Source organism: Halyomorpha halys, unplaced genomic scaffold (genome assembly GCF_000696795.3).
Source record: "Halyomorpha halys isolate HHAL.00 unplaced genomic scaffold, Hhal_1.1 Scaffold559.1, whole genome shotgun sequence".
NCBI classification, from domain to species: domain Eukaryota; kingdom Metazoa; phylum Arthropoda; class Insecta; order Hemiptera; family Pentatomidae; genus Halyomorpha; species Halyomorpha halys.
The window spans coordinates 285078-300387 of NW_027113985.1; the positions used below are offsets into that span (position 1 = coordinate 285078).

At 30.9% G+C, this 15310-nt stretch overlaps 1 protein-coding gene across 1 annotated transcript in view; it reads left to right on the forward strand.

Moving 5' to 3' along the window:
- LOC106684245 (facilitated trehalose transporter Tret1) overlaps positions 1 to 15310 on the forward strand; it is an 87037-nt gene that overhangs the window by 9278 nt on the left and 62449 nt on the right. Inside the window, exon 2 of the mRNA XM_067051205.1 lies at positions 14070 to 14142. Coding sequence (XP_066907306.1) covers positions 14116 to 14142 — 27 coding nt within the window. The 5' untranslated portion in view covers positions 14070 to 14115. The remainder of the gene's footprint in view (positions 1 to 14069; positions 14143 to 15310) is intronic.

A 15310-nucleotide genomic window follows, 5' to 3' on the forward strand; every position in this document is an offset into this window, starting at 1 on the left:
GTTGGAAGTTTAGACCGTTTGTCTAGTAAGTGCTGTAATAGTCGAAATCGACGTGCAGTTTCCTGTCTTTTCAGTCTGCGGAAATCTTGAGCCAAAAATTTTATTTATCTATTTTTTATTTTATATGCTATCCAAATTCGTATTTAAAGTTTTTTAGATGAGTGAAAAACGAATATCACACCACTTTGCTATGTCTGTCCAATTTTTAAAAATTTTCTGGGAAGACTAATCTCACCCCTGGGTTAGTCATACACTGCGATAATTATAACACATGTCTTGGCTCTCCTCACCCTATTGCCGAAGAGTTGTTTTCTAAAGTAGATTTCCTTTGATGGAATTGAATTTTTTATATTATATTACTGTTTGATACTGAAATAGTATTTCATGATCTTTACTTTGTCGGTTGGAATATTGTAATTAGAAGTTTCTGGATGCGCAGAATGATCTACCTAAACAAAATCCACGACAGTTGTTGAAGTGATAGATTAATATCTTTGTTTATGACTAAACTAGTTACTACCTGCCCTGCAATACACAATTCGCTTCTCTGAGTTGTGTTCCACGTAATTATTTGTAACTTGGTTAGTTCTTCAAATTTTAATTCGTTTCAGCGTATTTTAATAAGATTAAACAATTTTCAAACTGTTAGTATGATTAAAATCATTGTAGTGTAACAAGAAGGATTTAGAATCCACGCCTGAGTGGTAAATGGTATGCACTTGGGGTCATATACTTGTTAATACCATCAACGCTGGAGGACCGGTTCATATCCTGTTCTGTTTGGAATTTCAGTCGGGGCGCTCCCATATAAAGAAAGAAACCTTTCATATAGAAATGTTTATATTTTTTTGTGAAAAAAAAACAAAACAAACAAAGATGATTTTAAAATGCCAAACATGAAGAGTCATGGTCATAAAAGCAGATAAATTTTTCTCCACCGGTTTGTTGTTTGAAATAAGATTAGGTATACCAGCAAATGTATAAATAAGAACAAATGAATTTACGTTTTAACTGTGTATGACTTCTAAAGTATGGATCTGTAATTTTTATTTTAAATCAATTTAGAAAAACGTTTTATTTATAACATGACCACACAATGATGAATGAAGCATAAATAGACCTAAAATATTGTTGCTTTTATTTAATTTTTCATTTCTACGAATTATTTTGTTATGTGTAAACATTGTGGTATTTAATGAATTCATTACATCGATTGGTTTTGTTGTATGTGCTTAAAAGAATATATAAATTATGCTAATATTAAAATGAACTGGCACACAGTGTCTCATCTTTTTTACTGTTTACTTCAAGTAAAGAAAGATTTTCTACATTAGCCGTCTAACAAATAATAACACATTTACAAATGAAGTGAGAAAGTTATGAAGGGAATTACAACCAAACTGCATGTTTAAAAAAATAATTCTTTATCTTTTCTCCTCAATCATTTCGCTATCGGGAAATAAGTAATGAATGAGTAATGTTTGCTTCTTACATATAGAAAGTTGTATTTCTTTTTTCTCTTATGTTGAAACGCTTAAATAAATAAAATTAAATGAATTGATGGCCAAAGGTTTGAGCTTTAACATCCATAGAGATATACCAATTTTATTTTTCTTAAATTTAATTGTCTTTATCTTGTGTATAATTTATTGTGTTATCATTTAATCAGTTTTTGTTATATCGGTTTAGCAGGTTTTTTATAGATATCATTTTTATAATTTATTTATATCTTGTTTTTTTTTTGTTAATTTATATTCTGTTTTATTTAGTTTGGTTTGTATATATCGTTCTAAATGAATACTTAGTAATGATTACTTGGTAGGCTTTAGGAGATATGGTCGACGGAGTTTCGCTTTTTTACATAGACGTAAGAAATCCGCATATTGCAAGTTTCTTTTATTTCTTCACAGTGCCCTGTCCGCTTTTTCTTTGTGCGTGCTGGAGCTTTAAGAGTAACCTTCGCCTGACCAGATGTTATCAATGCAAAATATGATGCTGTCAGTATTTTTTGGGGGGTTCAATGTATATAAGTTAAAGTTAAACATTTGTTTATGAATAAATTTAAAGCTCATAAAAATATGATATTTTCCATATGTTACTTGGTAGGAATTAGTATATTCAATGAATCTTAAAGAAAAAAGGTTATAGAAGGAAATCGAAAGAATACAATTGTTGAGTATAGGAATTCGCTTCGATTGGTCAGGAGGCAAATATACTAAAAGTTTTGGCTCATAGGAGACTAAGATAATGAAAGATTCTTATTTTTGTTTTTTCATGTATAATTAAGTTGAAGATAAAATTGAATATATTATTAAAGCGAATTTAATGTACTATAACTTCATTTCTCATGAATTTTTGTAGGAGAAAAAACTTTGGAGTTAGTAAAATACGGAAAAAATGAGATTTTTTCTTACAAGATTAAACAAAAGGAATTTTTTTTTCTGACTTTTTCAACATTAACTAAAAAAAAAAATCTAAACTTCAAATTTAATTTTAAAAACTCATTTACATGGCTACAATCCGACCTTTTTTAACGTAGGGAGTTTAGCTTCATGCTTGGACATTTGATATTTGATAGTTTAGCTTTCTGTATTCAATCCTTTTAAACTAAAATTCTTGATGTTCCTAATTATAAATTTATTGACAATGATCTTATTTTCCTACTACTGTACTTAAGTTCTACTCACTAAAACCCTGTTGTTTTGTGTTGCCGATAATCCACCGAGATGTCTGACAAGAAAATTCATCATTTACTTAGAAAATATAATATAGTATAAAATACAAGAATTAATGAAATTATTTATGTCAAAAATTATCATAATTATAAAAACATAAATGATAAATCGGCTGGACAGATATTTATTTTCTGTTACACCTGCAGCCAACCCTGTAGGTTATTGAGACCTCCTGAGGTCCACCCAGCCTTTTAAGTGGGTACCATTCATCATCATCATAATCAATCCTCTTGAACCGCATCAATCAGTGTGAGGAGGAAGTTTATAGAGCCCTCTTTCAGCTCTGCCGGTCTTCTGCAAGGCGCCTTCTGTTCCATTGAAGTCCTCTTCTCTGGAAGTCGCTTTTTATCTCATCTTCCCAACTTCTTCTAGGCCACCCTTTTCCTCTCTTGCCCTCAACTTTGGCTCAGCAGGCCTCGCTAGCTATTCTCTTTGGTTCCATTCGCAGAAGATGTCTAAACCATCTCAGTCGATTCTCTTCTATCACATCGTTGGCCGGCTTAGTATTGAGGTTCGACCTGATGGTGGTGTTGCGTACTCAGTCTCTTGTTGTTTTTCCCTCAATCTTTCCGAGGAATCTCATTTCTGACAATTGTATCCTTGATTGATGCTTCTTCGTCAGCGTCCATGATTCTGAAGAATCTGTCAAAATGGGAAGAAATGTCGATCTGAAGTGGGTACCATAGGGTAAAAATCGAGTGGTTGACCGAATCACTTCCTTGCCCGACCTTTGGTCTAGTAACAGTACTTACCAAGTACCTTCTACTAAACCTTCATGGTTGTAGCGGTACAAATTTAATTTAATGTAAAAAATTATTGATTTTATTTTACAAAATTTATTCGAAAAAAAAAAATACAACATAGCTCGGAATACTTGAATTTAAATTTACAAACAATTTAAGATTGTCTATGAAGCTTTCCAGCAAAATTTATTAAGGTTCCAGAAAATTTAAATAAATTTTGTTTTGAATGGAATGTAAATTAATAAATAAATAAATAAATTAGCATCGAAGCCAACAAGTATTTAGTTGAAGTAGCACAGACGAACATTTTTTTCCTCGTCGTTAATCACTGTGTGTAGTGACAGCAATGAGTCATCTACGTAGAAGTAATTAGAATTTCATAGATTCTAGAGTATTTACTCTTTTTACTGTGAGTCCATGAGATGCATTCAGTGGTTCTGATCACGCCAAATATGGAAACCAGTATTCGCTTTCCAGAAATTATGTTTTTCACAGGACCTAAATAAGGAACGGGGTCTACTAAGTCGGGGAATAAATTGCAGCTCAAATCAAAAACGAATTGCAGCTCGAACAGCTCTTTATTAATTTCATTAGGATTCATTAATTTTTATAATAAATACTGGAATAACCGATTGAGTTGAAGTATTAGTCTTTGCTTGAGTATTATTGAATAGTGAGACGGACGCAAACCGATCTTGAAGTACTTCACCTTCTAGTAACGAGGAGTGTTAAAGAGGATCCACTCAGAAAGTTGAGATCTCTCACATCTTCACCATTGGCGATTTCATTCTCTTGATGGAAGAGAGAACTACCGGCGCTGCCCACTTATGGAAGCTGGTAATGGGGCCATCTTGTTTTAGTCTTGGGGTCTCTGTAAGAAGGAAACCTTCGGAGATTAACATCTAGTGGAGGTGGTGAAATTATATCTTGGAATGGAGTGAGCCTAAAAATCGGAGTGTACATGGTTATTTACAGGGGTATGTTAATGATATATGTTTCTATTTCTGAAGCCGTGTTACCTTAAAACAAGAGAGGGAGGAGAAGTAGCACGTTATATAAGTTATGAATTTTCATAATTATTTAAAGTAGCAAATGATGAATCGAAGAAAGCATAAATGTAAAGATTCTTCATGCTTTCCCCCACTAAACTAGAAATCCATCCATCTGAACCCAAATTTATATTTTAGACTATTTTTTTTTTTTATTATTATAATATAGTTCATAATAATAATAAAAACCACTTGAATAATAACCAAATTTACTTAATCTCATGAAGATTGTTTTCCTTGTTTTAGTACTGGTTAACGTTATAGTGATTTCTTTATTTACTTATCCAAAGACTGCACTCACTAATTGCATTTCACTAATATATTTCTTCTATCGCATTCTATAGATTTTGATTGAAGTAATAGGGATTTAAAAAAAAATATATATATATTTCGGACCCCTTTATTTTATCTTGATGTGATATATCAATACTACTTATCTTTTTTTGGTCTATACTAATATAGATATTGGTTTTCAATATCTCAATACACTCAATTATTTCAAATGATCAGCTTACCCAAATTCCTGTTTTTTACCACCTACAGTCAAATCATTTGTGATGTTCGGTGTGTATAACTTTTTTAATGACGTATTTTAGTGCTTGATTAAATAAGATAGGTGATAAAGAATCGCCTTGTTTTAAACCGACCGGACCTCGAACTTCTCAGTATGGTATACACGAATATTAATATTAATTCTGTCAAAAATAAAGATAATGCTATGAAGCATTATTTTTTTATCATTTATCTCTATTTTTAAGACGTATACAAATATATCTGTCTTAAACATAGTGACCTTTTATATCTATTATTTGTGTATTTATTACTTTATGAGTATTTATTTCCTTCAACAATTATTACTTGACATTGCTGTCATTTTTATAATTATTAATTTTATTTTAATGTATTTATTTTCTTCCATACATGTATTTATGTCCCAATGCAAATATTTGTTGAGTTATGTTTTTTTATTAAAAATAATTATGAGCGATACTATGGTAGATTTATACATGTAATGGGGTGTATATATACTTAATAAGTGTAGTCTATTGTTATCTACTGTCATTAGTCATCTGCTAGCCATTTTCTCTACCCACGCTTATCCCATTCTTTGGGATGGCTGTCAAAGAGCTCTTCCACTACAATTTCAACTTCTGCAAAATTATGAAATTTTTCTTGAAGGAAATGGGCCATGGATGAAAACAGTAGTAATACTATGGCGCGAGGTCTGGAATATACTCTTTTCTTATGGAACTCTCTGTTTCACCTTCCTAATGGTTATTAGATATATAGCTCTATGTATCTTTCGACACACCACGGTAAAGATTTTTTTCTTTGGATAACAAAATATGTCCTGCTAACTTAATTATGCAGGGAAATAACTGAAATTGGAGAAGTGATTGAGCTAATGGGCATTTCATGGTTGTTTAGGAAGATGGTTTTTTAAATGCTCTTTCAGTTTAACAGTGATGCAAACATTATTAAGATACACCGTGTTAGAAAATATGCTATAGTTGTCATTCCCTTGGTCACGGTAAATTGGGACATAAAGTAAAATGCATTTTTATACACAAGAAATGTACCAAAAAATACCAAAGAGTAGCCCGTTGGCTAAGTACCTGATAAGGAAATACAATATTATATAAATTATGTGTTATGGCCCTACTGTCGACAGTTACTTTTTCTAGTACATTACTCGCTATGCAGTGCCGTATTTGACCAAGTGGAGCCTAAGGCAGTTCAAGATGTGGGGTAAGAGAGAGAGAGAGAGCCCTTCAAATTATTTTCTCAACAACTTTGAGTTATGATCAATGCGCTCGTAAAAATCTTTATTTAATACTAGTTAACGTTAATATTTATTTAATGCTTCGCTATTACTATATTTATGGATGTATATGGACTTAATAAAGGCAATTGATAGATTGTTACAAATTATTGTACAGTTTATTATTATGATTTAGTATCATAAATAATTTTTCATTAACAACCCTCACTGTGCATCAATATTAGTACTATATTCAAAAAATTCAAACCGACTTACCATTTTTATAACCTCCGACTAAATTTTTTTTAAATTGTTTGTGATTATAATATAGCTTGCTAGAATCCGTAATACTTAATTCTTGTTTTTCAGAAAGAAATAGTATGTAAACCTGTCCAGTAATTAAAAACGTTTATTGTGGACAAAGATTCCACCATTTCTATTTATATAAATTTAGTTCATAAGTTTTTTTCTACTGGAGAATCAGGGGACTTTGTTATCTTTAAACCTTCCCACGATTAAAGCTGCGATTTTAGCCCCCAAATGATTTGAGACACTTGCATGAGATATGTTAAGCGTTTCAGCGATATCCCGTGTCGTAGAGTGAGGGCTGTCTGTGACCAATGCTTGAATTTGGTCATCATCAGCAGTTGAAGGACAACCCGAGTCAAAGTTTGCGTTTCAAAAGTAAAAATTTCCGGTTCTGAACCGAGCAAACCACTTACGGACGGTGCTTTCTCCTAAGGCACCATCGCATACACACTCCAAATTTTGTTAGCCGTCTGTGCAGCGGATTTTCCTTTTCGGAAATAAAAAATCATAAACTGATGAAAATAAATTTTTTTCTCTTCCATTTTGAGCAAGCAAAATACCACTTAAAGATAAGGAGTCTCGGTTGAAACTGATCCATAAAATCACCTTAACTAATCGTTTATTAGAATATGTAAACATTATTGACCAAGTAAACATGATTTTATAAACACAGAGAGGATTAAATTGAAATATTGAAAAACGCTACGAACTTATTTTACAACACAATACTTCCCATGAGCACTTTAATTATCATTCCCGTTGCTATCCTAGAACAATTTTTGTTTCATTAAAATACATATTAAATTTTCACACATCTCTCCGGGATTCTAAAATGCTGTGGCAGTGTTATAATCAAAACGTGACCTTGGTCACCAACTTAACTCTCATTCTGTTCATTAGACGGCTGAATAAACAAAAACCAGGTCAGAGGGTTTTATTTGTCACTGTCCTTAAAATTTTTAGCTTTTTGAATTTGTGTAAATACGAAAACTAAGAAGGACGTTATATACGAAAGTATAGGACGCTAATTTGATTAAATATGAAAATATAATATTAATTGACATGAGATTATACTATCTTTGTTTGAATCAGTATAGTATTTTTATTTCCTACACCTCCCAAAACATATAAAGTGACCATAATATTAGAAATCCAAAAAGTTAAAATACATCAATAGAATATTAATTTTTATACCTTAGAACTATTTAATCAAATCATAATATATCATAAATCAGGAAGGTAGAAAAAAGAAAAGAAATAGCCTAGCCCGCGATCTTAAAATCGATAGTATATTCGATTTTTGTACATAATAAAACTAAGAAATTGACGCTAATATATATTAGAAATACAAAAAGATAAAATAAATTTATATGCAATCGTGATATCTTTAAATTTTTTATATTTTTAGCATTTTTATTATCTACACTTCCGAAAGCATATAAAGTGACCATAGTATATTAGAGATCAAAAAATTTCATACAAAACCAATAGAATATTAATTTACTGTACCTCCGAACTATATAATGGGATCATAAGATATAAATAAGAAAAGTTAAAAATAAATCAATAGATGTTTACCTATTGTCTATTTATATTGCTCGTTTTTTAATTAACTTTTAACTTCATCGCTGCCTTATTTCAAAGAATATATATTTATTAGCATGAATATGGTCGCTGGTGTACTATCACTAAAAACTGTAATTCCCTTCATGTTTGAAAACCTCCTATTCCTAATCAGAGACCTGACACCTAAACAATAATTACCGAGCCTAAAAGTGTAGTTCCAACAAAAGAGCACTCAGCTGACCAACGAACCTTTTGTGTTGTGCCATATCTAAATTGTGTACCTTACAACTTCGATTGCGTTGTTACAGTCCCCTCACAGAGACCCAGTCATAAAACTAGTTTACCTCAAGATAATGAGCCTTTTGTTTTACCTTAAGTATTTACGTTCTACGATTAATAAAAAAAAAAAGAAATTGATGAGAATATAAAAGCTAGGTTAAAGGCGAAAAATGCTTGTTATTTTTCAATTTCGTAATTGCTTAGCTTGCGCCTTCTATCCAAAAACTTAAAAGTTAGAATTTACAAAACTTTTATCCATCCTAATGTTCTTCATGGAAAGTATCTCCTTTAATAGCTTTCAAGAAGTGTGAAGGGTTTGGTTTTTCCTTGTGATTATGCATTAATTATAATCATTATAACCCTTGAAAACGAAGCTGATAAAATATAGTAAGGAACTAGGTCTAGAAATAAATACGGATTATACAAAATAGACATCCAAAACATATTTCATATTACCTAATTAAGAACATAATAGAAGAAGTTCATTGTTCATCAAATAACAAATTTAAGGTCCAATGGGTTCCAGGTCATGTGGGTTTATACGGCAATGAGCGAGCTGATTAGATAACAAAACGGTGTTCGAGTAGAGTGGAAAATGCGAAACTGCCTTTACAGGAAATTTTTAGATGGTTAAGAAAAGACTTCATTAGTGAATGGCAGGATAGGTATGGCTGGGAGTCAAGTTCGAAAGGTAAAGATCATTTCACTATCCAACCTAACGTCTCTCCACGCCCATGGTTCTCTAACACTTGTGTTAAGCTAAACAGAAAAGATATAGTCCTACTTACAAGATTAAGAATGAACCACGGTCGTACAAATCGCGGCTTGACATTAATTAAAGGTAAAAAAAATGATAAATGTTCGACATGCAACTTTATCGAGGACCCATTACATATTATACTAAATTGCAGTAGATATGATAAATACAGGATTAAATATCCCCTCATCCAAAACAATAGCTTTTTCCTTCAAGGACTAGCAGATCTAGATAGGGCTACTATTCAGGCTTTGTGCAAATGTATGGCAGAATCTAAAGTAGATTTTTAAAATTAAATAAATAATAACAATTTACATCCTCATCTCCATTCGTTTATAATATAACAACAGGGGCAGTGTAGGACTCCAAAGGGAGTCTTGAGTCGACGTTAGAAAAGGAAAAAAAAAAAGACTACTGATTCTGAAGAAAATATAGTGAGGGACCCAGCAAAGTCAACGAGAACGAAACATACAGCGTGGTTTAGGATGTCAGCTGTGTTCATAAACATGTTCCTGGATTGAGTAATGGTGAATCCCATTTCCCTTTTAGCCATCAAAGTGAGATAAGAACGGATTATCTATTGAAATGTTTTGAGGTGTGGAATGTGAAGGTCACTATCGATTCTTGCTACAAAGAAATAAAATAAGTAATCGATAAAAAAAAAACTAAGACCGTATTGCTTTCGACTGCGAGGTGCCAGGTGTTGTAGGTGATGTGAAGGTTGTCATATAAAAAATAGTTTTACTCTGTCGTCTGGAAAGTACCTTGGAGTGTGTCGTATAAAACTAAGGGCAAGAAATTTCATTAGGCTAGTTACGATACGAGTTTTTACCATCTTTAAAATGGCAGTCGTATGCGGAAAAACAGGTATGGAACGTAAAACCAGTTTGGTGATCCTAAGTTTTAACAGTGCTATTAAATTAACAAGCTCTTTACACTCAGGCTGAAGTCGATTGAGTGCGCTGAAAACAATTTAGATTTAAATTATTTATAATAATAAATAATTATAGGTAATTATGTTGTTTTCGATTTCAATTGTGTACATCCACACACAAGACTGAAACGACAAGAAACTGCTCGTAGATTCCGATTGCTACTACACTTACTTGACAAACGCTCTGAACTTCCCATTCACTACAAAAAATTAGTATACACTACAATAATCAGACCAATTTGGACATATAGAATTGAGCTCTGGGGCTCCACCAAACCATCAAATTCTTCCCGCATCCAATCGTTACAATCCAAAATCCTACGTAAAATCCTTGATGCTCCTTATTACGTCACAAATAAACTCATTCACAAAGGCCTTAACATCCCATTCGTTGCAGATTTGACCCAAAACAGATATGCGTCTTCTCATTCCAAACTGCTTAACCATCCTAACCCATTAATTCTTAATCTTTCATCCTTAACAATCCCTGATAATCCTCCGAGGCGTCTGAAAAGAAGATGGCCACGGGACCTTCTAATTTAAATTAATGTTTGAAGTACCACCAATGGGTGGTTCCTTCCCAAGATTTTCAAGTGTATATGAAACATACTACATATTTACCTATTGTATTATTTTGTTCAGTTGTAAATTACATTAAATAAATAATAATAAAAAAAAAATTGTGTACATCTGCAGCTATCGTTCGTACAGATTTAAATTATTTTTATGGAACTATTTATTAAAAATATATATACATATTGAACTCTTATATTGTAAGTGCAGAAGATAATAATAAAATGCTCAGCGAACCCTAAGGTTCGACGCCGATACTTAGGCTTCGATGGTAATCTCAGTTTAAACAGGTCAACCCCATTTCGCGCGTCTAAATCCAAGTCCAACTACGCTTCGTTCTACCCCTCGGACCATTACCATGTAAAAATTATCTATTAACATTTTATGGATCCTTTCGTTACTAAACCCTGCAACCTTACATGGTCATCTTATTGGCATAACCTAAATTATATCTACCAGGTGCAGTTTCCTCAATTCAGTGTTTTCTTGCCTTTTAAATTCTCTGGTTAACTCATCCTTTTTCGGTCCGAATATTATACGTGATACTTTATTTTAAAAAACATTAAGGCGCTGTCCTTCCCTCTAGTGAAAGAGACCACGTTTCGCATCCGTAATGCACTTGTGAAATGAAAAAATAAATCAACATTTTTGCAAAATGAGGATTTGAAATGTTAGTTATACATGTCGGTAAATAGATTTCAATATAACGGTTGTATAGCTGGTTTTCTTCCTAGGTAAAATTAATCTCTTCACTAGGATAGGGCGTGGACAGGATACTTACGAAATCTAGTATTACATTAATTAATTGCAAAATATTATTTCTTAATATTAAATTTTATTTTTAAATATAAATTTGAAAGATATTAATTTATTAACTACAAATTAATTCCAATGAAAGAGAAATTAATCTAGAATATTTGCTCAACTCTTATTGATTACCTTCATGAAGGTATTTTTTTTTTCGTACCCCCCTGAAGAAATAAGTAATTGAATACATACATATAGGTAGTTGTAATGTAATTATAAACTACCAGATATACATATACATAACTACCAATATGTATTATATATTCAATTACTTATTTTGTCAGGGGGGTACGAAAAAAAAAAAAAACATTCATGAGGTTTTATCGTTATTGGTTTGTTAACTAAGTATTTTTGCTTGAGAATGTATGAAAAACTTTGACTTGAAGAGTAGTAATTTTTATCTCTCCTGAAAGAAAAAAGTATTATTGAGAAATGAATATATGATAAAAAAAAACATCACTGTGCTATACCACTATCTCCCTCATTAGAGAAGTAATCTTAAAGGAATGAGAGAAACTAAATTAGAAAAATCTATAAACAATTCGATGAACCAGCTAGTAAAAATTTTATTTTTTTTACTAAGGATTTATGAAGTTGTTTATGTTTCAACTTTTTTGGATGTTCTTTATATTTTATCACTGGTTTGGGATAACAAAGTGTCTTAGTAAAGAAAAATATACAGCATTAAAATAACGTTAATTGACTTTAGTTAATAACTAAAGTTAATTATAAGTTAATGAGTAATATTTAGTACCTAAAGTCCTAATTATCCCCTTTGTTCATATAAGGAATTAAATTAATTTCAAAATGAGTTCCATCCATTTCAAGAGATCCAATGATGCTGCCTGACTGTTATATAATGTAATGATATTTTATTTTTTCATTTCGACATTAATGTGGAGAAATACTATTTTTACACGTTTAATGAAATTCTAATATAACTGTTTCAGTCAAAATCCACCTTAAAATTTGATACAGATATCACTAAATTTCATTTATAGAAGGAATGTTGTTCCAAGAAGGAATTTAATCTGTGGTTTGCAGACATTAAAAAAAAATCAGCCCTTAGATAAATCCCCGGTTGTTTATCATACTGCTGTATAAATTTTATGTTTGAGATCTATCTACAAATTTATATTCCTATTTTCATTCCTATTTAAAAATGTTATTTGTATAAATATTGAAGTCCTAAAAATTTGAAAAGTTAGATATGGATCAAACATGAACATGAGTTTGAAAATTATCAGATTTGAAAAATTGTCCCAACAAGGCGTAAAAATTTCAAGGGCTTATTTTTTTTGTAAATAGTACATAAACTACATGCCCAGAATATTAAGTTTGAGATTGAACTCTTTCTTGGAGTAACATGACTACAAAATATTTTTTTAAATATTCCATATTTTGAAGTTAATTCTGACATCAATAGATCAAACTATTATTAAAGAGATACTGAACATTTAGTCGCGATCTCAGAACAATCGGTCAGGTAGTTTCAGAGAGAAGTCGTAGACGGCGTACTGTGAAAGGACTGTTTTTTTTGTTCGATTTTTGGATTCTGTTTGTCTTGAAATTTACAACCTCAGTATTTGGTTAATTGTAAAGATCCATTATTATAGTTTTAAAATCTTGCGTCAAAATACTATATTTTTTCAGGATCACTTAATGTTAAGATTGACCATTAACCAATTAACAAAGCTTTCTCTTGTGATGTATAGTTAACTTCGATAATTTGTCATATTACTTCATTTAATAGCATGCATATGTTAATAATTGTTTAAATAAATAAATTGTATCCCATTTTAGTCTCAAAACTTTATATTTCTTTATAAGTTCGACGTTTCGGCCATCTCGGTCATCCACAAGGACTATCATAATACAATTTTAGAAACACATCAATTTTCAAAAACCTTGTGGAGACTATTCTGCCTAGGTCATTAATTTCAGTCCACAAATTATCCTATTTTGTCAATTCTTCACATTAAATTAAAAATTAAAACTTTTAATCAAAGTTAACATTCTCTATTATAATTTTTAAAATATATTAAATTTATGTATTAATAAATAAAATTATAAAAAATTAATGACCTTGAGGTCATACAAAAAATTGTATTGTCCTTGAGGATGGCTGAATTGGCCGAAAGACTAAAAAAGATAAAATAAATGAAGCTCGTTCCTAAAAAAGTATAAGATTTACATTTTTATATTGTTTACTAAACTAAAATGAATTTCTCTATTACGTTTTGAGAATGACGTATGCAGTACTAATGATTTTCAAATAAATAAAACTATCATATCTTATTTGCTTTTGGTCGGATTAAGACATAAAGTAAACATGAAATTTTTCCTTTCTACAACTTCTTTAAAAAGTGAATAATACAGATATAAATAGTTTGGTTTCGGCAATTTTCGCTTAGCTACCTTGTCAAATTAGCCATATTATTTCAAGTTTTTATTGGACACAATCAATTTTAACGGTACCTTATTTCCTCCGTAAATATTTTTCTGATTATAAGTTTTTTTTGTAATAATATTAATTTATTTATTTTTTATTTCAGGAATGAGCCCAATGGACTTAGTTGAAAACAAATAATTATTGTGAAGATGCTCTTTGGCAGTGCCTTACCACAGGTAGGTCATTTCTCTCGAAAGCATGCCTTATCTAGACCACAACATATCGTTAGTAATTTATAAATTTGCTGAAAATATTTTAGAGAATTCTTATAGATAAAACAAACTTTTGTAGTTTATACTTACATATATATATTATTTTTTAAATATCAGTTAGTACCACGGTGCAAGAACAACATGTTCATAATTTCTCTTATAATAATTGTATAATTTTACATATTCCCATGGAGTAAAGGTTGGGGGATATTACCCAAATTAATTGTAATATCCTGGTATTACTAATGATTGTAATAAGTGGAGTGGACTCTATTTAATGGATTTTAAAATAAATACGGAATGGTGATATAGGGAAATGAGCCTCTATTCTTAAAATTATAAATAATTACATGTGGATGAGCCAAAAGGTTAACAATGTTATTTAGTTATGTTAGTATTCAATTTCGATTATTGATTATATAGAATAATGAAAAGTATTACAATTTACTTGATTGACTTGTGAGATATTAAGATCTTTGGAGCTTGAAAATTAGCTATTTTGCTGTGCTAGGTCCTCTCATCCTGACTCAGTGGGGTGTTTATTCACTCATCGTGAATTGTTCATCTCAGCCAAAAATGATGCGGCTCTTGAGATGCTGGTTACTCTTCTCGTTGTATTGTAAAGACCAAGATGGCTACCCAAGCCTACTGCCTCATATATCTGCCACTAGATGGCATCGTGAATTTCTATTCAAATTTGAGGGGGCAACTTTCTCAAACAATAATAATAGCTTAAATTCCTGGATGTGTATAAACGTATTTCCTGTTATATCTATGTAACTGAAATCATCGCCTTTTATGTTACACTTCGTCTTATTCCTATTTATTTCGATCTCAAGTCATTTGGCTTCTTTAAAATATTATATTTAGTTTTTCGTTTCTTTATCGAAGGGTGGATCTAGAAATCACCGTTAGAGGGGAAACAAAAAAAAATAACTTGAGAAGGCTTATGCTGTAGTTATCATTAGGGATAGGATTTTTATGTGCTAAAACATCTGAAATATGTGCTAATAAATTGTCAAATATTTAAAAAAATATGTAAATAATATGTGTTTATAAATTATGTATTATTCAACAATATAAATTACTAATTAATTAGCAATTTTATAACTTAAAAAAGTTACATAAATAT